Genomic DNA, 26,273 nt, shown 5'->3' on the forward strand with positions numbered 1-26,273 from the left:
TCTAAGCATTCTTTAATGTTTGTATTTTTGAGTTACGAATATGCGATAACGATTTAATGTTTGTATTTTTAATGTAAAAGCTATAAATGAAAGTTATGTGTTTTTAATCTTCCAAGCAAAGAATGCTAACAACGAAACCCTAAACCCTAAACCCTAAACCCTAAAGCAAAAAAAAAAAAAAAAAAAAAAAAAAAAAAAAAAAAAAAAAAAACCGGATAACCGGTTAGACCGGTTATTAAAAACCGGTTATAAAAAACCGGTTTAATAACCGGTTCTAACCGGTTTTTAAACCGGTCCAAACCGGTTTGGCCGGTTTGAGTTTTCACCATTAAAAACCGGTTAATAACCGGTCCGGTTATTAACCGAACCGGTTTTTTTCTGGATAAAAAAAACCGGTCCGGTTAATAACCGAACCGGTTTTTTCAAAAAAACCGATTTGTGCACCTCTACTATGGGCTATGAAATTGGGATTAAAAGTTCTTCAAGAACGAGCAAAAACGGGTTCGTTTTGGTGGCCTTACATCAGCAACCTTCCGGAAGCTTTTACCGTTACCATTTTCTTTTCGGGTGATGATATTAAGAACTTGCAGTATGCACCTCTTCTTTACCAGGTAAATTTTGCAACATTTCGATTAATATTTTTTTATTTATTAACTGGTTGGATAAAAAGATTCTCGTTTATGTTGTTTATCAAATAATTTACGAACAAGACATGTGTTCATGTTCTTTTGTTTTTTAAATAACCAAACTTAAACAAACTTCCCGCCGGATGGCTCTCACTTTTATTGAAATATGTATTTTTTTCCCAAAGAATGTACTTTTTCGGCATTTTTATATTATTTTTTGTAAATGATTCGAATTTGCCAAACGTATAGGTGAACAAGAGATGTCGTTTTCTTCTTGATTTTGAGAAAGAAGTGAGACGTGAAGTTGAGGATGTGAAATTACAAAACCACCCTTTTGGAGGGCGGGATGTTGATGCGTCTTCATTGGTGGTCTATGTCAGCGGTTTCTTCTAGAGCTTTCCGGTTGCATGGAATTAATGGTGATGTTCCAATTATGCTTCCACTAATTGATATGTGCAACCATAGCTTCAATCCAAATGCTGAAATTGTTCAGGAACAAGGTTCAGGTGATCCAAAGATGCTCGTTAAGGCACGTACTTTACTCAAAATCCTTTTTAAAATTAGTTGACTTTTAGGGTCAAACATGCTAATATTCAACTTTTAAATCGGTATGAATTCTTCAAATCTTTGAGTAAATTTTCTGTAATTCTATTTAACTTGTGATTAATATGATATTAAACAATTAGAACATGTTGACTTTACTTTATTAGCTTTTCTTGAAACTATATGACTTTAAAGGTCAAAGTTTTAAAAGAAGCTATTATTCAACTTTTGAATTGATATGAATTCTTCATAAATTTTATGTGAAATTTTTGTTATTCCACTTAACTTGTAATTGATATGTTATAAAACAATTATATGATGCTAGTTACAGTGCTTTGACTTTGACCTTGAAAGTCAAACTATATCTTTATTTGTAAGTAACATTTGAATTTGATGTTTCGTTTTCGTAGGTTGTCGCAGGAACAAATATCAAAGAACGCGATCATTTGACTCTTAACTATGGTTGCTTGAACAATGATCTTTTTCTTCTAGATTATGGATTTGTTGTGCCATCTAATCCTTATGATTGTATTGAACTTAAGTATGATGGAGGTCTTTTTGGTGCTGCCAGCATGGCAGCTGGCGTTTCGAACCCCAATTTTTCTTCACCGGCTTCTTGGCAGCAAGAAATATTATCAAAGTTGAATTTGGAGGGTGAACAAGCTCTTCTCAAGGTGTTATTATCCTCTTTTTGGATTAACAAAATGTTCATTTAGCTTATAGTTACTTTTTTTATTGGAGGGTATTTTTGGTTTTTTTAACCAGTATTGCATATTCAATATTATTTCTGAACATTATTGGCTTACTATTTCTTCCTAAGGGTGTATAAGACTTTTGACTTAAAGGTCAAATTTTGACCAACTAAATTCAAAAATTGATTTGGAATTCGTGAAAAATTAGGCCCAACTTGTTTGGTTTCTTATACTTTTTTAACAAAACGATAAGATATATATAGAAAAGTTCTTTCCTTTTTGGATCATTCGTGTGGCTTTTGACGTTGGCCTTGAGCTCCAAGTTAAACAAGCCTGCTCGGCCCGGCTTGTTTATTTTAACGAGCTGAAAAGTCAATCTCGGCTTGTTAAAAGCTCAAGCCAGTGTGTTAATTTTTTTTGGTTTGATTTGTAGTCTTTTATTCTTTTTGCGCATATTTATATGTAAAAGCGAAAAAAATAATTTTAAAAACACATCATCCAAAATTTATAATCTAGAGAATTTATAATTTCATATATATCCATTTTGTTTATATTTCATTTTTTCAAAGATTGCGAGGCAGATTCAGTTAATTATATATATTTCGTTCTGTTTTTTTTTCAATATATTTATGTGTTATTATTATTATTATAAACTAAAATTTGGGGTATAATTTAAACGAGCCAGTTAATGAGCGACTCGTGAGCCAAGCCAACCATGACTCGCGTTGGTATGAGGGGCTGGATGTTAAATCCGTATCCTCTTTCGAGTTTTATAATAGTTCTATAAACTATTGTATATCAAGATTTTTTATTTATTTGCTTATTTATTTATTTTTTGTAATTTCTATCATGTTGGTTTCAGGTAACTCTAGGCGGGCCTGAAGTAGTAGAAGGCCGATTACTGGCCGCATTGAGAGCACTCTTAACAAACGATGTAGAAGCCGTACAAAAACACGACATAAACACACTCAAGTCACTCTCGGTCAAAGCTCCTCTCGGATTAGCAAATGAAACGGCTGTTCTTCGTACACTAATTGCGTTGTGTGTAATAGCACTCAGCCATTTTCCCACAAAGATAATGGAAGATGAAACGTTGTTAAAGCAAGGCGTTTCTACCTCGATGGAACTCGCTTTACAGTTCAGAATCCAAAAGAAGTCGGTTATTATCGATGTTATGAGAGATCTTACCAAGAGGGTTAAGTTACTTTCTGAAAATGAATCACTTGCTTCTTCAAGTTGAGGTTATCTTTTATGTTTTTATTATTTATTTTCTTAGATATTTTGATCGGTTTTAACTGTTGTAAGGAATAATTTGTTGTTTTACTGCAAAATGTATCGGTTTTTGGAATTTTGTAAAACATGTAGGAGTTACCAACGAGAATAGTTCTCGTTGGTAATTCCCAAAGGCGAGCGGGAACTATGGAGTTATATAAGATAGGTATATTGGTTTTTATTAATGCCAATTGCCAACTATCATGTTTTGGTCGCTCTCGGTCTCAACTAGCGAATTGGTTGCTAAAGGTACCATCTTTTAATGTATTTGTTCCCAATGGTCAGCGACTAACAGAATGTTAACGTTGTGCCGTTACTTGCGGGTCGCTGGAAAAACATTTTTGGTCGGAAAAGTCACAAATTTTACTAGAAAACTTAACATGAACACCGTCACCATGACCAACTGACTCACCACCAACTAACCACCGCCACTTGAGCACCGCCAACCGATTTTGACGATGGTTCTAGGGTTCCGGCGACCTCTATTATTGGGACTTTTACTAGAAAAAAGTTTCTAAAGGTATGATCCAAGGTAAAGATGTTTGGGATGAAAATGTTGAGTTTTCCGGCCAAGAATTTAATGATTTTGTTCATATCTTTTGATCACTTTTGTTACGTTCGTTTAAATTCTTTTTCGCATTGCCCTCACTATGGTTTCATTTTCGTCGAACTCATTAAAATTGTTGATTAATATATGTTAATTTATTAAGAAATGACTAATGTATATTATACTCATCATTTTTAGATAACTCATCAACTAACCAACCTAAAGCTTTGATCATCTTCCCCACGTCCTCAATTCGTTCTATTATTATTTGTATTTATCTATATTTTTATTTAACGGGTCAATGATCCACTCGCTCATCTCCATTTTCCGAGTATCAAAACCACATTCGGAAGGAAACCCACCATATGTGAGAAAACCACATAACCTAACCTGAACCCCCTATGTCCGGTTTGTGCACCTCCAGATCAGTGACGGACCCGAGGAAAAAATTTACAAAAGTCAGAAGAGGGTCGATGTCAAAATTTTATAAGGATCGATCAGGATTTTAACATAACCTTAAAAAGAAATTCACAGGATCAGCGGACACCTACACCGAAGGTGTAGGTCTGTCATAGCTCTAAAGCCTAACGCATACGTGCTTTATGAATATCCAATATGCCCATTCTCTTTTGGCAGACCAATTTTGTTTGTTATAGACTATAGCGAACCCAATAATAATGCATTTTAAGCCCATTTGACTGAGCCCAATTTGCTTTTACTTTGCTGGGTTCAAGTGTTCAACACTTCAACATGTTTATACAAAAGTTTTATTATGGATTATATAGATTTCTTACACTTTCTCTAATACTAATTTTAAATCTCATTTAAATGCTAAAACAATTTTATAGTCACTTGGTAATTTGGTATTAGTTTACTTTTGATTCGATTTCAATAACCTTTTCAGAAACCGATTACTTTTAAAAGGAGATGAACTATTGCATTGAGGTTAGAATGTAAATTTTCTTCCAACATTTTTGGTAACCTTTTTTAATATATATTTTATGGAACAAGAATTTATTAAAGCAAGATAAATGGAATACAATGCTCTACCATTGAGGTAATTGGAATATATTATCTCTAACATTTTATATAACTTAATTTCTTAATATTATGGTTAAGACTTGGAACAAGAATTTAAAAAGCCTAAGAAAAATAGAATACAATGCCCCTAGTTGTGTTTTAAGTCAATGTTGGACACTATGCTTCTTTCACTTGGCCATAAGGAAATTGTTTGGTAATTTCTTGTTTTTTTCTTTTGTCTTCTCAACCACATATAATATCAATCAATGTCTTTTAATTAGACTAGGGGCTATACTAAACAATACTTTTCATAGTTAATGCATGTCCTACGAATCTCACATATTCTTAAAGAGAGACTTTATAAAGTTTATTATATACATTAAGTTTTAAAATAATTTTATTCATAACCTATGTGAAAAGAAAATTTAACTTACCTCCTAATCCTTCTATATTTTTAGGAAAATAAATGTTTGTATATGAACATATAATGGCATTAGACATTGCGTCGGTTATAGCTCACAAATTTTCGGTTTTATATGTATTTTGAGGTGGACAACATGTATCTTGTTAACCAAGATTAGATTTACTTTCTGTTGAGTTTCGTAGAGTTACTTCAGTTTTAAAACTTATGATTCAATGATTTGTACCCTTCAATGTAAATGACGCGTATTAAAGAAAGTACACGTAACATTTTTAACTTTTGAATTACTTTTGTTGACGTTTTAATCTAGTAGTTAATGAGTCACCACTTCATGTCACACCATTTAGCTTTATTGCTTTTAGTTTATAAGTTAGTAGTTTTCTTGTTATCATTAGTATTTATATTAATATTATTAAACCTAATATTAGTTTGGAAACACCACCCCTTTCTCAATCTTACCAACGCCTCGTGCACCATCTCTCGCCCCCTACGCCACCCTCAACGACCATCACACACACCACATCCCAAACTCCTAACTCGGCCTTCATCATATTCGACTTTCCTTTTCCAGCAACAACCATACGATCCAAATATAACATACTACCCCTATTCGTAGAAATGTTAAGTGGCGACCTTGACAACCATAACAAGTTAAAATCAAGTTATTAACCATAAATATGTGGAAACATCACTAAAAATATCATTGAAATTTCCCATCATAAAATGTACATTTAAATAGTCATAAGTGATCTCTCTCTACTATGAAACGTCAAAACACAAGGTCTCAAAAGCTACCTAATGTGGGGTATTATAAAACTCTAATAGTTTAACACTTTGATACCTTCTTTACCCTTCTTTCAACTTAATATTAATATTGAAAGACTCATAATGATTAAAACACAACTTATAGATATCTAGTCATAAACACAATCACAATTATCATTCATTTGGCATATTATGAATGGATTTTTTGACTTGTGGGAGTAGTTAATAATAATAAACACCAAACTTTTGAAAAATCTTTTTTATTACTGTTTTTCTTATACATTTTAATGCAAAACTTTCTATTTATATTTGATGTTTAGTCCTCAAAGCACTTTTTTTAAAATACTTATTTAAATTCTAAAAAATAAAACAAGAAAATCATTTTGAATTAATATTTGCTTCTTTATATTAATATAAAAGAAAGTTTTTGGAATTATATGATGCACGGGGATTGAGTCGTCACGGTTCTTCCCATTCCTTTTAAACGATTAAATAATGCAGAGTAATTACTTAATTTATGAATATAATAATAATTTTCGATATGATTGTCGTTTATTAATTTGGAGAGTCATTCATCTTAAATAAAATATACTTGAAAAACATCTGGAAGTATTGAAGTACTTATTACTTTTCTAATTCTTTTTGTTTATTACTGTTTTATCCAAACGGTAAATTTCTAACTGCTCACCTTGAATAGGGACGTCTGCGCAATAACCAACTGCTCCAGCAGGGCCCACCATGCTCAGAGAACCTTACGCGCAGTACGCCAGCTGTACCCGCAGGGAAAGCCTCCCAATGGCGAAGTACCCCGCCTGTTCCCGCAGCTGCGGATACAAGCCATCAGGGAAGGCTACCCGCACTAACAGCAAGGCTACACGCACAAGGCATTCGCTACTTCAGTAGTCACATGAAGGAATGAGCAAGGCGGGAATACTCCCGCCTAAATGAGCCAGTCCGTATGCTTCTGAAAGGTCTTTCGTACTATACCTACTAAGGTATGGGCGGGACAGACAATTTGACCAGAGCAGCCCATGAACCAATCACAGGGTGACAGCTCACCGACAACAATACGAGGAGGAGCACCCTCTAGTACTGTTTGTCACTATTAGCCGCTGCCTACTCACCAACCTTTACGATGGGACGTGCGCAGCCTACAGTTGGTGGAACAGTGCGTAGCCGGCAGTAAAGGAACAGTATACAGCCGACCTTTACTGTTGGCCGTAGCCTATCCACCAACCAGCATGGCCTGTGCGTAGTCCACTGTTGGTAGAACAGGAATACTATTCAGCCGGCTGTACCTTCTAGGAAACCTACCTTCGGCTATAAATACTCCAACACCTTGGAATGGTAAGGACATCATCTGATATCTCAATCTTATCTAGCAATCTCTTAATATACACTTATATTCAGAGCAATCTAGTCTGATTCTCACGCCGGAGGGTGGTCACAAGGAGGAACCCCCCCCCCCTTCTCAGTGACGAGCTTACGGTGTCTGTTTTGCAGGTCCCCTGAAGAACAACCTTCTCTGCTGGACCTCATCCTCGTGGGAAACATTACTTAACCCCCAGATTATCTATAATCTGCCCGTGGGTTCACTTAGTGTTTCTTCATTGGCGCCATCCGTGCATAAAAGCTAGAACTAATTTAGTTTTTTCAAAATTTCTGAAGAAATGGTTAACGTTACTCCGGTCCCAAGGCCAGTAACCGACCAAGAAACCCCGGTAACCACAACCCCAGCAACTGGGGGGAACACCGGCGGTTATACAAATCTTACGAACACTACCCCGACTACCCAAGCCGGGGCAAGTCCAGTAAATATTCCACTGGGGTTCACTGATGCCCAGTTGGAAAAACGAACGAGGGCCCCTCGCCAAACACTAGATCAAGTGAAGGCGTGGGCCGAAGCACGTCAAAGAGAGTTCCAAGCTGAATTGGATGAACGCTTGCGTTCAGTTCAACAGGCGGACGAATTCGGCAGTACTCGCCAACAGCTCAATATGAACAGCGAGTGCGAGTACTCAGACGAGGAGAGAGAAGAATCCGATACCGACGCAAACCCTCGCCATAAGGCGAAAGGGAAGCGTAAGGAAACGGACTTCCAGCCAAAAAGGAATTTTGGGGAAGCTTTTAAACCAACAAATGCGGAGAGAAACCCGCGTGACTTCTCAAAAACCTTTAGGCCAACTGCTACAAATGCAGGAAAGTCAAAGTTCGCAAGGGACATTGCGGAAGCAATCGCCCCGAGAAGTGCCAAGCAAATGTCCAACATTGGCACTTATGATGGTCTATCCGACCCAGACGACCACTTGAACAGATTCATTGCGGGGGCAACCGTCAGTAACTGGACGGAACCCACGTGGTGTTATATGTTCCAGATGACTCTGGTTGGAGCGGCCAGGGCATGGTTCGATCGTTTACCGGTCCACCACATATATGACTGGGCGGACTTTCAGAACAAGTTCAGCCAGCACTTCAGCCAACAGAGGAAATATACTGAAGAACAGTGGACGATCCTCAACTGCGTTAGAGAGGAGGATGAATCTTTATTAGACTTCATCACCCGCTTCAACTCCAAAAAGCTAAGTCTCGGCAACGTAAGTGAAGATCTTGTTCGCGCCGCTTTCATCCAAGGCGCCGAATACCCGGAGCTTATCCGCACATTGACGGGTAAGGATGGCATGCCATCAACATGGGATGCCATCATGACGGCGGCCAAGCGCTTTGCCGAGACGGAGAAGCAACTGGGAAGGGATCTTCCCTAGAGTACACACCTCTACACGCAGAGGATAAGAGAGAACAATGTCCGGATCGCCCGGCAGAACAAAAAGAGGAAGCTAGGTATCTGGCAGTCAAGGGTAAACTTTGACACCTCATCCAGCTCTCACCCTCTTGTTGGCGGAAGAAATCACACACACCCTTCAAGCCAAAAGCACCGGTGGACGCCACTCACCAAAAGCGTCACGGAGATATTTGCCACTGAAAAGCTACCGTGGCCAAAAGCTCCAGTGATCCGGCACCGACCTAATGCGGATCAGAGCAAATCCTGTGACTTCCACGGGACAAAAGGTCATAGTACGGAAGAGTGTACATCCTTGAAGGATATTGTTGAAGCATTCGTCAAGGATGGAAGACTGGCACACCTGGTGGCATCAATCAAGAAGGGAGGACGGAACGACAACCGGTACCGAGGCAACGGACGAAAGCCCGTTGACATCAGCATCAACATGGTTCATGGTAACATCAGAGGAAGAAAAAGGCGAACGCCAGAACCATGTGCGTGGAAGGAAGCTGAGGTGCGCTTCCCGCGAGTGCCAGGAGGACCCAGCAAAGAAGGCCCTATCGTCATCAAAAGCCAGCTGGGACACTACATCACTTCTCGCACTCTTGCTGACAACGGCGCCTCGTCAACGGTGATGTACAGGCAGTTCTTCGACAAGCTAGATGACGAAGACAAGGAACGCCTGGAAACGATCTGCGCCTCGATGGAAGGGTTTGATGGCAGCACAAACACCCCCTGGGTATCCTATCTTTCCCCGTCACTCTTACAGATGGGAAACACTCCCGCACAGAAGATGTGGACTTTGTCCAAGTGATCCTTTAAGCAAATGCACATCTCCACCGACTCCGAATTTAGTCTTGTTCTTCTCACCGATATTACCCTGCCACTAAGAGAAAAAGCGGATTCCGAAGCTACCGTAGAAGCTTGGACGGTTAGTAAATCATGGGCCATGGTGGCAAGAATCGGAAACTCGGTTTCCTTTACCTTCCACCAAGCCAAAACATCAAAAGTGCCATATTCCTCTTCGGATAAACCGGTAGAGTAATCATTTGCACTATACCTTCCTAGTTCGCTTGAAGGGGTGTTACCCCTTTGTTTTTAGCCGTTACGTTGCGAACGATGTTCATAAGGCTAATCATGGGATCTCGTACTCTAGTAGCACTTGAACTTGATGAAGACCCCCCCCCCCCCGGCATAGGCATGTGTATGTGTGACCCATATTTATTTAAATAAAAGTCATACATAAATTTAAAATTCAAGTTAAAATCATTTTTTGCCTCTGTTGAAAAGTTTGGGTCAACTTCATGCATATCTAAGGCTGAAAAAATTTCGTCTATCACACATTCAACCCCCGTAACATTTAACATTGGGTTTAAAGCGGCGGCGCAAGTAAAAACCGGTGGCAATTCAAGAAAGTATTTTTTTAATTTAAACTTCATTGGTAATATGATGTTTGAAAACATTGGACTTTTATTTTCAAATTCTTTAAGATTGTTAACGATTAAAAATAACTCCGAAAGAACCTAGGGACTTGTCGGATAATACGTTCCCGATAGTTTCGTAGTTGATGTTTTAAAAACTTCAAGAAAAGTCGATAAGTCATTGATAATTTCCCATTTCTCATTTGAAAAGGGGATTGCCAAATCATTCTCGGCAAGACTAGAATGAAACATTTGTAAAGTTTCTCTTTGTTTCAAAGCACTTTGAAACATTATGCAAGTGGAATTCCATCGATGAGGTACATCCCAATTAGCTCCCAAAGCTTTTCTTCCCGTATCTTTACAAAATTTTCTATATTCCATTTGTCTTTTTTTACTTTTCTTAAAAACTTCATGTATCATTAGTCTAAAATCGTTTATAACCGATGTAACCTCATCCGAAGCAAGTCCGTCTTGCATGATTAAATTAATGATATGTGCAACACACCTTGAATGAAAAAATACACCATTGCAAATCGGCGTATATTTTAATTTTAATTTATCAACCGCCGATGTATTATTCGACGCGTTATCAAATGCCATTGAAAATATTTTATTTTCTAGTTTATAAGTTTTTATAACATAATCTAAAATTTCAAACAAATTATCTCCCGTATGTGGATACTCAAAGAGTTCGAAAGCAATGGTGCGTTTCATCATTTCCCACGATGACGGGTCTACCCAATGAGCGGTGACACAAAGATAAGATTCGGGTAGACCATGTGGAGCCGACCAAACATCACTAGTTAAGTTTATTCCCGTATTTATATTTTCAAAATATGCAATTAGTACCTCTTTGGCCTTCTTCCACAATTTTAAACAATAACGTTTAAGAGTATGACGACTTACGTGAGTGTATTGTGGTTGAAGCGTATCTCGAATCATGGCGGTTAAGCGAGGGTTGTCGAAATGGCTAAACGGCAAAGCTTCTTGAATCACAAACTTCGCCATACGATCTTGAACTCGATCAATTTGGTATGTAAATATTCCGCCTTCACTATCCATTTGCGTTTGTTGCGAATCGACGTTCTTTTTCAACGCCTTGCAATACTGTTTTTCGATGTGTTTCTTCAAATTTGAATTCGAAAGTGGGTTTAAATAAATCCCACAAAACTTGCACCGAGCCTTCAATGAATGGTTACTCAATTCAACCAAATCCCAATTGCACCAAATCTCTTGATTACGATTATGAGGTACAATACGAACGAAACTTGGTTCGGCGTTGGAACCTTGACCAACCGATGATTGTGAGGTAGCCATAACAACAAATATGAATATAGAAGAAGAGAAAACAAGAGATTAGAGAACTCAAAACGTTGTAATAGCGTTTTTTTGTATTTTTTTGCGTTCGGGTTTGCGTTTTGAGTGTTGTGATGAACCCATGACACCAAATACCTATTTATACTAGTAGTGGGGTGCTTGGGGGAGCCAAAAAACGGCTATTTTTGACCCCAACGGTCAAAAAACGGCCAAAAAAACGATTTCCAACGGCTATATTCGATCCAACGGCTAGAACCGATTAGGAACCGGTTCCGGATGGTTCGGTTCCAGAACCGGTTCCAGTTCGGTTCCGGTTCCTACCCGCCCCCACTCAGAAATGCAAGAACCGGTCACGGATCATCGGGTTGAATCAGATAGGGTCCGGTTCCTACAAAAAACGGGTAGGAACCGGTTCGGGTCCACCGGTTCGGGTCCAGAAACCAGTTTCGTTGAACATCTCTACTAGGGAAGCTGCCATAGTGCTGCTTGATTTCTTGCTGAAATCTTAAAACTAGAAACCTATGTTCGATTATAATTATAGAACAGCAGGAGGCGATTGGCAAAATAGAGAATAATCAATTCATCATCACTAGTCATTTATTTTTCTCTATTAAAAGGTTTGTTCAGAACCATTCATCTATTATTTCGATTGGTTTATGTTTGATGTTGTGAAATTTTTAGTTTAGATGATTTATATAATTATATATTTTTATGTTTGATTACTGAACCAATTGACAATTTAAATTAGGGTTTACTGATTTGAATGTTTAAATTTTTCTTCTTGTAGATATAAAAAAATATGGGAAAGATGAAAACAATTGATTCTTTTTTCAAAAGAAAGGTTGAAAACGATATTGATAAAGCTAATGAAGAGAGTAAACGCCACAAAGCTTCAACGAGTGAGCCCGAAAAGGTCGTCGGGCTCAGTTGTAATTTTTCTTCTTTTGTCGTTTATGTGTAAGAAAATGTTATTTTTTTGGATTTATGGTCTTTTTTTGGTGATAAAAATTTAATTGGTTTATACGTATGAACTTATGATTAATCTAAAATTTTTGACCCCCACCCCCACACACACACACAACTACCGGTTTAGATTTTCCCCCCTCTTTTCAAATTTTATTTGTATATTATTAATATAACTCAATTATATTTCTTTTATGCAACTCAAATATTTAACTAACCAATTTAGGTCTTTTTTTTCTTTCCGCATTAAACATATTAGGAATTTACATTTTGAGTATTCTCTTTCATTTTTGTTATGACGAGTGCACTGAAACTGTAAGAATTCTCGCCCGTTGTAGCACACGGGTTTTATGCACATAGTTCATAATTATACTTGTATATTTAACATAATATATATTTATTAATTATTTTTATCCTAGCCCTATATGAAGTATTATATATTTTATAAATGTAAGTTCAATAATATCATGTAAAAGATATATAAATACGAACTCGTGTGGGGTCATTGAATTAAACTCGACGTGTGCAGCTCGGCTGTGGCAAAGCTTGGACGAAGATGTTGAGGGGGCCGGACGAAAATACGCATTAAAAAACTGTAAACGAAGGGGGCCGAGATCAAATTTTCGTTTGAAAACGGGTAAATTTACACTACGTATAAAAAATGTCGAGCGAAAACGGGTAAATTTATACTAATACGCAGAAAAACGGAGGGGGCCGGGGCCACCACTGGCCCCAACTATCCTTCGCCCCTGAAGCTCAGGCCGGTTTATTTAAAGAACTTCAGTATAAGTTTGAGCTCAGAGGCAAGCTTAATTTTAGATTTTAATAAGCTAATCTCAATTCTCAAATAGCTCACATCGTTTTTACCTTGATGTTATATTTAAAAATAAAAATGCCGAAATTATTTGTAGATTCTTTTCATGATGGTAATCCAAGAAGGCACAAACCCAAACCATTGGCGTAAAGTGAATCTGGATAACCAAAGTAAGAAATAAAAGGTGAAAGTCAACAAACACCTCACTCAATTGGTGGCATAATGATGCAAAAGATGAAAGGAACTTGATTAAACCAAGATTTCTAATCTAGTTAAAACGTGACACTCCTTGGCATAGTAGAGACCAATTCATCAACAAAACTAATTATCCTCAATCTAGTACTCGTCGTTTCTGTTGCACAATCGATGAAATCAGCTGATCCGAGTCTTGATTTCCTAGGTCAAAAGGTATCAAAAACACGTGGTCCCCAAAATCAGGATTTGTATAAAATAGTTAAAAGTGACACTCCTTGACATAGTAGAGACCAATATGTCACAAAAACTTATTATCCACCGATTCCGTACGTTGCATAATCGATGAAATCAGTCAAAAGGTCTCGGGAACACGCGATCCCTAAAATCCGCCATTTCATACACACCAACTCCGGGGGCTGACAAACAATAGAGTAAGAATGATGAAAGTACATAGAAGTGTAGTAGTGTTAGCATATGTTTGACTTTTGAAAAATAAGTCAAAAGGTGTATCTTTAAGTCTATAATGAGGCATAATCACACGTTGTTGTTCACAAGGCTCGACATAAGAAGCAGAATTTTTAATGGGCACGTCTACCACGTGAAACATATATTTGTCGAATAAAATTTTATGTGGTAAGTTATAGTCAATTTAGTTCTAATCAAAACCAACTACAATTACACTTCTACCTTTTTTTATTCAAGTTACACATCATTGTGGTCGTTGACAATCTTTAGTTAATATAAGTGGGATATGATTCTAGAGTGTTTTCATAAAGTTTTGTGTCTTTTTCAAAATAAAATATTGTTAATACTTTATTTACTAGTGGCGGTAAAATAAAGTAAATAGAATGATTTGGTATAAAAAGTAAAATTGAGTACATGTTAAAATGGATTTTTTCTAGAGCGAATGAATTGAGTTAATTTTGTGATAGATTAGCTTACAAATTTTGATTTTTATTTTTAAAAATTTTAAGGATTTTTAATCTTATTTCAAATAACAAGTTTTTCTTTCAACTTTAAGGAATTTAGTCAAAATTTAACATTTAGCAATTAAAAAAAAAACTTATATTTAAAAGATTTTTGATAACTAATCACTAAAGTTGTAATAGCTAATGGCACGATGATCTTATTCCGCATGTGATTTAGCTTTGTTTTAACTATAATACTTACAGAAATGTCATGAAGAAGGAAGAGTAGGGCATGAACCAACCGAAAATGTATCAGTATATGTGCATGTAGTGTATTTAGACAAAAAAATTATTTATAACACATTTATTGATGCAGTTTTGACTAGCAATCAAATGGCTCAAGAACACATTGATTTCATTCAAACGATTCAAACCGAATGATTCGGTAAACAAGCTTAAAAGCTTACAAATACTTTAATTAAAAAACAATCAACTGTTTGAATAAAAGACCTAACAAGCCTATTTATAAATCAAAATAAACATTTGAAATGGGCCGGGCCGGACCGACTTAATGAACCGGATGCTCCTGCATCATACACCCGCTCTTAAAAAAAACTCGTCCTCAAGTTTTGCCTCCGGGGTCGAATGGAACATTAGTGCGCTCCTCGTTTATTAACATCATGACATGTCCAAATAGTTCAACGATGCAAAACGCCTCGCACGACTCTAAACATATACCGCCCCGGGTCAAAGGGAGTATTAGAGCGTCTCTTGTTCACTTTATTCGTTGTAGGTGACACATTCTGTTGACGTTAGGCTATCATAACGGTGCCAAGTTGGGCTTGAGTAGCATCAAGGGCCCTTGCATTTGGGCTGCGCAAACCGTTTAATCTTTGTTCGCAACTCTTTGCTTCATCACCATTATTCCAATATGTTTCATGAAGCCCAACATCACTAAATAAGGCTCCACCACACCCACGTAGCTACCTTTTAACTTTTGAGCCACACTTATTATTTAAATTTAAATAAAGAATGTGAAGACCCATTTTTTCTTGCCACATGACACACGTGCAATCACAATTAATAGGTAAATTATTTCTAACTTTGAAAAAATCAATCTCACCATCACCTTGACTAACTGATTCCGAAATCAACTCCAAAAAATCAGGTTCGATATTAAAACCATTATCTTTACCTTGAATTTTCAATTCGGAAGAGCCCAAAATTCGCAAAAAATATTGTAGTTCTTTGGTGACTGCTGTCTTTAGTGCTAATGGCCTCACAACCACCGTATAACCCCCTAAGGATGGCACCTCACCTCCTATGGTAACTGCATCACTTGTAATTCCGTTAACAATATTTTGGACAAACAAACATTCTTCATCATCATCGTAGTTATCAAACACGGGTGGCGAATCATAGTTAAAATCGTCACCGGAAGGGTTCACCTCTTCGTCCTCGGAATTATCAACACAAGGAGGTGAATGATAGATAAAATCTCCATGGGTAGGATGCTCCTCATGCCCGGTAAACTCGTCACCGATGGGTTCTTCCGGTTCCGTTTCCTTCCATGTCGATGCTTCAAGATCTCGGATTTGTTCTTGTCGGCGACTCTGCGGGTAAGGTGTCGATCTTCTCCACGAGTACGTGAATCGCCAATGTTCTTGTCGATGCCTCGGTCGGAGACTCTTCGAACAAGAAAACATGCAGTTCCGGGGAGAATTCGCAAAACTCCATTTCTTCACGTAGAGCCATTTGAACAACCATGAGCTCTGATATCAACTGATGTAGTTTCGACTAGCAATCAAATGGCTCAAGAACACATTGATTTCATTCAAACGATTCAAACCGAATGATTCGGTGAACAAGCTTAAAAGCTTACAAATACTTTAATTAAAAAACAATCAACTGTCTAAACAAAAGACCTAACAACCCTATTTATAAATCAAAATAAACATTTGAAATGGGCCTGGCCGGACAGACTTAATGAACCGGATGCTCCTGCATTATTTATTAAAATTTAATCTTAAACATATTAAAACTCACATTCATTAACTCTCTCTCAGTCTCTCTCTCACACACACATATATGTGTGTGTGTTATAGGGGTGAATTTATTTCTCTTCCACCTTTCTTTGATTTAATCTCGCCACTCCTAATTTTTTTAAGTGCAACTATATGAATGTAGTGTATGTTCATATACACATTTAGACAAAACGTTATTAATACCATACTTTTATAAGGAATCTGAAACCTAAGAAAATATACTGAAAACTCTCGCAAGAAGTAAAACAGTAACATGCTATGCCTATTACCTATTGTATAGCTTCATGGTCGTTTATAACGTTGAAGGGCGACATTTGCGCCGGATCATACGCACCATCATCACTTTGTGTCGTTTTGTCATGCTAAGAGCCAATACCATTTTGACCACTTAAACTCTATTCACATGTTTCACAGTGCAAAAATAAAAACATGTGATTAGGGCAATGTCATTGTCATGATATAGAAATCGTGGAAAATGAAAGGTGGCTGTAACATCAAAGGTAAAATACAAAAGTGGTCGTAATTAAAGGTAGACATAGATGGGAAACAAAGTGTGTATTAAAAATGATGTTAAATGAAAAAAGAGTATTGGACGATGGCAAAAATAAACGACGAAAAAAATATATGAATAAGGAAGATTGGATGGTGTGTTTTTAGAATCAATGGTTCTTTGTTTTAAGAACATTTTTTAGAATTAAAAACTAATTTGACAATGAATATGAAGATAGTAAAGTTAGAAGGATCGTATACATAAACCAAAATATGCATAGTAATTTAAGTGGATGTTAACTAATCTGCATCTATTATATGATCTTCACGTGTGCAATCTTCGCTTGACGTTGGTAGAGATAAACAATGACGTCTCTTTAAGTACACTTGGTTTGATTTTGATGATTGATTTAGCTATAGATCTATAGTGTGTCAAAAAAAGTTGGATTTTGAAGAAAACAAATAAATTCGGAATTATATTTATCAGATGATTCGGACTTTGACGCAATTGTTTGAATAAAACAAATATGTTTGGTTCGTAAGTTGTTAGAAAAGTTGGAATGCGGAGGTTGTGATGATGGTGGTGGCAACGACTACATGAGTAGTGACGATGATAGGGTTAAGTGTGGTAGTGAGTTCATCATGATGATGATGATAGTAGTAGTAAGCGTGCTAACAAGGATGCATGGTGATTATGACGAGAATGAATGGTTGCAATGGTGAGAAACGGGTGATTTCAATATTTTGAATGAATTACTCCACTCGCTAGAAGAAATACTTATTCCTTTACATGAAGGAATTTATTTCAATTCGCATTTCATTTATTCACTGACAAAACACGTTATCTTTTGAAACTTAAATTTGAATTACAACGAATCTTGTAAAACAACACTAATAAGAAATATAAATCATATTTCAGTTCCATTAAACTGAAACCTCAAGTATTATGAGAACTAAAATGTCAATGGACAAGTAAGTAAACTAATGTTTCGAACTTGTATGAGTCATGAGTGTATAGCAACATACCATAAGGACGTTGGTAAGATCTACCTTGTAAATACAAATAAAAATATTTGTAACTCATCTAGTGGCTGACCCAACACTATTTCCTATTGGATCATTTTCAAATATATGTGATGAGTTATGCTCACTCTTCATAAATATAAAATATAAAAATGACCTAATATTAAAAAGGTAATTCTAAGGTCACTTAATCTCGGTATCTTGGGGTGTAAACCAGAAGAGCCGAGCCCGAGCTCGACTAAGTTTGAGCTCAGTTTATTTTGACTTATGAGTGCTCGAGCTTGACTTGTAGTTGTTTTTCAATTTTTGGGTTCGGCTCGGGCTCAACTCATTTATTATTTATTAATTAAATTATATACATTTTTTATTATTTTTATATATATTAGAAAAACTTTAAACGAGCCTAAACTCAACTCGTGTAGTACCTTAAACGAGTCAAAGCTTGTCTCAAGCTCGACTGAGAAGTTTATAAACACTAAAACTAATATATAGAAGTCTAAAAAAGGTAAGACTTGAATACACGCATGGCGAGCTTTATTTGAGGAACACTCTCAACTCCTTTTGAGCTTTTTATCATCCGAACTCTAGTAGCTTGCGAGCGGCTCGACTAGTTTGCACTCCAACCAGTATCTAGCGATAACACTTAGGTCCGCGAGAACGTTTCATAAACATAAACATCTAGATGGTAGACATAGTCCAAAGATCTCATCTCATTTTAGAATCCGACAATGAAACGTGGTTGGCTAAGAGCAACAAATAAATAAATAAATACCGTGGATGGAAGTTAATGAATGAATAACTAAAATAACTTGAACTTTGACAAAAACGAAAAACTTGAAATACAATCATAAATCATTAAATGCATTACATGTTCTAAGCTACATAATGCATGATACTTCGCAACCCCTGCCTAGATCTAATCTCAAACCTACCATTTCTTATTCTTTTAATATCATATTTGACTTTCTAACATATTATATTTGCTACAAATAATTTATCATTTTATAATTTATACTATGGAATATTAAAATATGAGTTAATAACGTATAAGAAACATCGACTTGTACAACAATTATGATAAATTGAAACGTAAAATTATACTCCCTCCGTCCCATTATAAGTGTCATAGTTTGATTTTTCAAGTCTTTCTTGTTTAACTTTGATAAACAATATTTTTGTTTGTGTTATATAATACTTGATGTAAAATATATGAATAGATTGGGTTTTTAATGTATTTTACATTGATATAATTTTCATCAAGTATTATATAACACGAAGAAAAATATTTACGATCAATGTTGAAAAAGAAAGACTCGAAGAGTCAAACTATGACACTTATAATGGGACATATGGAGTACTAAATTATTAAAGGATTTTGAAATAGTTAATATAGATTTTTTTTTAATTTGGTAAAAATGTGAGAACCATTATCAAAAAATCCATATTACTCTATCAATACCTTGTATATGATAAATCACACTTTATAAATATAAGTGGCGGAGCCACATTTTTTTGTGGGTTCCGGATTTTTTAGTCTTCGATTTTTTCAGCGTCAAAGTTTTCGGGTACGAACGGGCCCGGGTCATTCATTCGGTCAAATAAATAAAATGCAATGTCACTATCATAACAAAAGTGCATCGTCACCATTAAAATAAAATACAAAGTCATATTACATAAAAAAGTTTGCATAGATGCTCTAAATTTAAATGACATGTACTCATAATATCACAAAAATGACGACACGATAGCTGAATAAAACGACATCGTTGTCTCTCTCGTTGAATCGTGCCTATAAGTTTCATGTTCATGTTTTTTCACCAGCAAACGGTGAAATGTTTGCAGAGATTTTGTGACACTGGGTTCTTGTTAAATCATACCTATAAGTTATATATAAAACCAAAAATGGACCGGGTTCGACCGAACCCTGTAACTTGTATGTGGCTCCTTCACTATTTGTGATTAGCATTTGAACTTTAATATATATTTAAAATATACTATTTTCAGTGTCGACTTGAATGGTACCTAATGAAGTCTGACCATCTTAATGGTCTATTTTTTCATTAAGTGAAAAATGATTCTCATTTCTATATTGAATATATTTTTGGTTCACATGCCTATTTAAAAACTTTCCCTTGCTTGCGATTAAAAAATGTGTAACCACTTGAGTATAAGTAAAAATAGTAAGGGTTGTTCCATGATTAAATATTTAAATTTGCACATAAAATGATGTCCTCAAAGTGAGCAATGTTACTTTATTTAGAAAAACATACATAATTTGATATCACGATCCAAAGTATAAAATGACTATATTGATCCAACTATATATTTTTTTTGTCAATATTAGAATATATGATGATCATATGATGCTACGACTATAATCGTAATTTGACATCATCAAGGTATGACTATTTAAATGAAATAAAAAGGAAAAAATCCACAGCCGTTAAAGAAAGAAATAGAGGAATGACTTGGGAAAAGAACAACAACAAAGACTTAGCTTCGGTTCCGTAGTTTATTCCGTTGTCATATCGACACTAGTTCATATTCTTGGGACCGCGTCGTCTATCGCATATTTTCTAAATGTAGATATCCCGTTTTTTATTTATATAAAGAGTAAAATGCGGTTTTCGTCTCGTGGTTTGTTTAAATATGCAGTTTTGTCCAATAGTTTCAAATTTGCGATTTTCGTTCCTATGGTTTCATTTCACTTGCAATTAAACCCCACCTCACTAACCTCGTTAAGTCTAGTCGTTAAACCCATCAATGTGCCCTCACGTGAAGGGCAGTTTTATCCTTTTTCTCCCAAAATAAACCTCAACAGTAATTCGCAAGTCCTCTCACGTGAGGCGTTTGTGTGTATTTGTGGAAAAAAGGAAAAAACTTCCCCTCACGTGAGGAGCACGCTAATGGGTTTAACTACCATACTTAACGGGGTTAGTGGGGCCAGGTTTAATTGCAAGTGAAATGAAAACACGGGTACAAAAATCGCAAATTTGAAACTATTAGACTAAAACCGCATATTTGAATAAACCACAGGAACAAAAACTGCAGTTCACTCTTATACAAATATATATCTTTTATACTGTTTTACTGACAGTCAAACTATAAAAAACGATAACGTTTATAACATATGTTAATAGAAATTTTGGTTGGAAGGAGGGTACGCAGTGGCGGATCCAGAACATTAACTCAGTGGGGGTAAAAAATAAACTACGTAAAAATGTAAAGATAAACTTCATTAAATATAACAAATCAATATACCTATTACAATTGTTTTCTATGTGATATGATTTTTTTAGAAACGGTTAATTACACAACATTTTTGAATGCTTCTTTTTCAATAGAAATTACACAAATGATTCAAAAAATCCTCACCAATTCGATTATGCAAATTTGTTTTTACAATCTTCAAACGCGACAGAGCATCTTTCAACCAACGTGGTTACTCCCCATCTTTCATTTTGAGAAGTTATGCTTACGTGGTTGGCAGGGTCCATTAAGACAATACTTTCTCCGTATCGCTTATCTATCTTGATGATAATTCAAAATTCTTTTCCCATCAACGAAATCCCAATAAAGATTATCCAAATAAGCTAAACTAGGTCTGGAGCCTCATTTATAATAATGGTTCCAATAATGAATTCAATCATTATCATTTTTATATAACTGAATAAATTAGAAAATATAAACTTAAATACATATTTACTTTAAAAGAAATCAAATCTCACAAATGAAAAACTAAAAACAACATTCTTCATCTAGTTTGGAGAAGGTAAAAGGGGCTAATTACTTTTTTAACAACACTAAAAGGGGACTAATTATATTTTATTACAAATTAACACTACAAAATCTATTTAATACATAAAACTATTGAAGGTTGAGTGGGTGACTTACCCCCCTCAACATAACATCCATCCGCCATTGAGGGTACGTAACGGATGCGTGGTTCCACCAACAAAACATACTAAAAGTTGAATAAGTTACGTTTAGTTTTAATTCATGCATACTAGGATGCCAGTCTTATATGTATGTTGTAATCTTCTGAATATATATATATATAGTCCAGAAGCATGTATAGACTATGACGTACATGTATTGGTTGAAAGGGTCGATTCCACAAATTGAACGAGAATCATCGTATATTCTAGTCAAGAACATTAGGACAATGATGGGAATTGATATTTCTTTGCTTACGTGCACGTCTTTATATTGCTAATTAATTGCTTACTAAAATTTTAACACATATATAATGTAACCAAAAATGGTTTACGTTGTGCTAGTCTTTTTTTCCTTTATATATTTTGTGATTCTAAAAAATAAGGATTAATTATAAATGTGGAATATATATATATATATATATATATATATATATATATATATATATATATATTTTTTTCGTATACGGTAATATACTTCTACATTTTAAGATGTGTTACGTATATTGCTTCAGTAATTGCTTAACGTACGATAGGTACGCGAGACACTTAAAGGCAAAAACAAAAACGCTCAAAGGCAAAAAAATCTAAAACGCTTAGTCAAAACTACAACGCTCAGCAAAAAACCTAAAACGCTCAGCAAACGGGTTTTGTGAAAAAAAATAAAAAATTGATCGATTAACGATCCAAAACTGTTTTTTTTCGGTGAACCAATGATTAACTAGATATGTATTGACGATTCCGAGATGTTGGGATGTGATTTCATGGATCGATTTCGTGAATATAGGGTATTCGCGTACCTATTATACGTTAAGGTATTATTGTATCATATCTTTTCTCTATTGTTTCATTTAGTCTGATATGTTACGATTAATAGGTTAAAATAAAATTTATAGTTGTTATTGATATGTTACAATGTTGTGTTTTTTTAACAGAAAGAGTAAAATATTGCCTTCTTACTAAATACATAGTAATTTTATAAAAAATTCTAAATAAAATGCATATTTGTATTAGTTACTACCAACTATTTTAAGTTTCTTCTATTTTACACTTCACTTGATGACATCACCATCTTCGGTCATGCTCCATTACATTATTATTACAACCAAATTCAACATGAACTAGGAGCAAAGAAACCATCAATTCATAAACGCCTAAACTAAATCACTTTCATAAATACTAAGCATGCATCAAAAGTGGCAAAATTAAACGAAAATGTGTGTGGCACAAGGGGCGTCTTAAAACGGGTAGATTTACATTGCTGAACAAAAGAGGGAGGGAGAGGGGTATCCCGGGCCTAAAGAAAGCCTCAGCCATGTACCCCGCATCATGTCTTACAAGTTACATGTGAAAAGAATCACATAAACGTGTGTGAGCTTAAGTAAAAGAAACCAACAGAGAGAATAATATAATATTATTTAATCGTGGAGAGATAGATATAAAGAATTGGACGTTGGAGAGTATTTTATGATATAAAGAAAATTAAAACATTAAAATATTTTTTAGTTAAATTATATGAATAGTAGCATAAACAAAATTAATTAAGAGATTAAACTGTTTTCTAGTTAAATTACAGAATAGGTAAAAAAAATTAACATAGTGATTTGAGTTATATTAGTTATGTGATCTTTAAAAAGCCCTTAAAATCAATATGAACGGTTGATCACATCTGTCTCATAAATACTGACCCGAATATTGAGAGTTCCAAATGTTGTTTAAAAAGAAATTTTTATCTCTTCCTTCATTTCTAAACGTTAAAATTTTTCCCTATTTTGCAATTTGTATCACCATGAGATATCTATCTTTATTAATTATAAAATTTAGAGTTTTATGAATTATAATTCTATAAAATTTATATTCATTATGCATCATTCTCTATAAACATTGTGAGTGTATATACAATAAGTGTTTGTAACTGCGAAGCAGATAACGAATGAGATATAGTAGGTTAAATAAAACTTAAGAAAATGTAATCTCGTTAAATTATAAAGATGAAGATGAATGTTATAATGTGAATACCGTTATACTTTATAAATATATAAGTCGATCACTAAATGTTGAGTGTGCCTAAAAAAACAAAAAAAATATTCAATTTATAACAACTAAAAAACACGGTAGCCGGTGGGTGTTTAATGTTTATGGATGATAACCTCCGCCTACCACAAATTATTCGATTTTCATTTCACTGCCCACAACTTGTCCTCTATATAAACCCCAAATACCCCATCACACATTTGTAACTAGCTCTCTCTTATCCATACACTTAAAAAGGAAAAATAATAATATTCTTGCACATCTCATTTGTGTTAATCCACACACAAAAAAACTCATTTTTTTTTTCTTGAATCAAACTGCCCTAAAGGCGAAAATCGAAGATGATGTGCATGGTTTCTAGAACTGGACGGGAATTGCAACGTTATGACATGGGTCGTCGACTTGTTGTCGGGTATTTTTCTTTTTTGCACCTATCCTATCTTTCTATCAAAACACTACAAAAAGAGTAGTAGAACACTAGAATTGTAATGTTTTGTTTCGGGTTTTAGCTTCTTGTTATTCCCTTGATTTTAATGAATTTTAATAGCTTTTGTCGTTCTAAAAAAGTTAATTAAATTAATTATAGCGTTTGTTGAGGATTTATCGATATATATACCGATCATCGATGGATAAAAAATAGTTATTTAAACGATTAATATCTTTTTAAAATTCATTTTTTTTTATTTTGATCCTTATGACTGATGGTGATCATCGTTTCTTGTCTTTTTTTCTTACGAGTATATATTCTTTCACTAATTGTGAAAATGACTAGGACTATAAATTCATAAAGAATTTTATGTAATTTTAATATTTATTAAATCATTGCAGATGTATTCCATATAGATACAAAGATGAAAATGGTGAGCTTGAAGTCCTTGTTATCAGCTCGCAGAAAGGCCATGCTATGATGTTTCCTAAGGTATTTAACTACTATATATTGCTTTTAATAATATATTAACTTATTTAAATATACATGCATAATAGTAGGAAAAAGCTAGGAACAACAAGCCACTTGATTTGAATAATGTTTATAAAAGACTATTCAAAGTTTCATTAGAAACTTTCATATTTTCATTTTCCATCCCAAATTAAATTAATCAAAATCGACGATTTCAGGGAGGCTGGGAGCTTGATGAATCCGTTGAACAAGCTGCTTCGAGGGAATGCTTTGAAGAAGCCGGTGTTGTTGGAGCAGTCGAGGTTTGTATACTTGTAAATAACTATATACACGTGTAATATATGTGTTTCTTTTATTAATATGGAACTTTATGATGTATAATGCAGTGTACATTAGGAAAATGGTGTTTTAAGAGTAAAAGCCGAGGAATATACCATGAAGGTCACATGTTTCCGATGCTTGTTGCCGAACAACTTGAACTTTGGCCGGAAAAAAACCTCCGACAAAGAGTGTGGGTGAGTATTTACATTTCTCTTAATACATATGTAAATGGAAGATGATGCCTATACTAATATAATTAAAGACATTATTAGTTTGAGCATATAAACAAAGATAATAAAGAGTTTGGTTGCGTATTCAAGTTTGAGTTAATTAGGGCTTAAAAACATTATGATAAAAAACACGGCGGACCCAAAGTGTTGGATACTGAGCCTACCGTCTCAAGAATTTCTTTTTATTTTAGTGTTATCTAGTATCAGATACTCGTTTTTATGTATAGTACATTATTAATGACCTAATGAAGAGTATGGACTTATTATTAGTTAATACGATAAATAACAATAGAGAAAACATAAATTAAGATGAAAACATGCCAAGATTGTATAATTACATTGTTTAAACAATTATTTGTATTTGTAGCTAATAAAATTGATTTTGTTTGGCAGATGAAAGTAGAAGAAGCAAGAGAGGTTTGCCAAAGTTGGTGGATGAAGGAAGCTTTGGATGTATTTGTTGAAAGACTTGCTTCACCGACCTTCAACAAAGGATCGATGATCTCTTGAATTAGTTTTTACACAATCTTATTTAGAAAAATAACAATGTTATTAGTTATTTTCTTGCTTTTCTTCTGAATATTACTATGTATCATGTGTACATATATAAGAAAACTAAAGGTTTTCAAAAACAAAAGATTGTCCACAAAATAATAATTTTGGGCTATGAACGAGTCACAGAAAAGAGCAAACACGATCAACGGATTTGGTTGACGATTATGTACTGTTTGTTTTGTTAGACATGACTGCATCGTTTTAAGAAAAGTAAATAGGACACACAAATGTAACAAAGTTCTATCAAAATGACATATGTCCCAAACCAACAAAGCCATTCTATATTATCATAGCATAACGCTTTAAGTTTTCTCTAAATGTACGACCTCAAATGCAAAAACAACTAAATATGGATTCAGATATTTGCCTTGTGGAGGGGGTTAGCCAATCGAAAAATTGATGTCATGCAGTGTCACTGCCATGTAGACAGTAATCAACCCAAAAATCAAGTGTTATGGAG

At 34.8% G+C, this 26,273-nt stretch overlaps 1 protein-coding gene and 1 pseudogene across 2 annotated transcripts; both read left to right on the forward strand.

The window, feature by feature from the left end:
• The first annotated feature begins 454 nt into the window (after window positions 1-454).
• LOC143577307 (uncharacterized) lies at window positions 455-3,293 on the forward strand (annotated as a pseudogene). Its single transcript, XR_013143094.1, has 4 exons — window positions 455-611; window positions 876-1,155; window positions 1,580-1,843; window positions 2,724-3,293. The product of XR_013143094.1 is annotated as an uncharacterized LOC143577307 (transcript).
• A 20,631-nt stretch (window positions 3,294-23,924) lies between these two features.
• Window positions 23,925-25,851, forward strand: LOC143577322 (nudix hydrolase 17, mitochondrial-like). The gene is made up of 5 exons (XM_077061186.1): window positions 23,925-24,221; window positions 24,638-24,728; window positions 24,926-25,009; window positions 25,094-25,222; window positions 25,652-25,851. The coding sequence occupies exons 1-5, from the start codon at window positions 24,151-24,153 to the stop codon at window positions 25,766-25,768; spliced, it is 492 nt and encodes a 163-aa protein (XP_076917301.1). The 5' UTR covers window positions 23,925-24,150; the 3' UTR covers window positions 25,769-25,851.
• Window positions 25,852-26,273: the final 422 nt, after the last annotated feature.

This window comes from Bidens hawaiensis, unplaced genomic scaffold, assembly GCF_021521415.1.
Source record: "Bidens hawaiensis isolate Kalapana, Puna unplaced genomic scaffold, B.hawaiensis_p1.1 tig00028508_1, whole genome shotgun sequence".
Taxonomy (NCBI): domain Eukaryota; kingdom Viridiplantae; phylum Streptophyta; class Magnoliopsida; order Asterales; family Asteraceae; genus Bidens; species Bidens hawaiensis.

Coding starts and splice junctions, on each gene's coding strand:
- LOC143577322 (XM_077061186.1), top strand. CDS start 24,151: ATGATGTGCATGGTTTCTAGAACTGGACGGGAATTGCAACGTTATGAC. Junction 25,010..25,093: donor GTGTTGTTGGAGCAGTCGAG/GTTTGTATACTT, acceptor TGTATAATGCAG/TGTACATTAGGAAAATGGTG. Junction 25,223..25,651: donor ACCTCCGACAAAGAGTGTGG/GTGAGTATTTAC, acceptor TTTGTTTGGCAG/ATGAAAGTAGAAGAAGCAAG.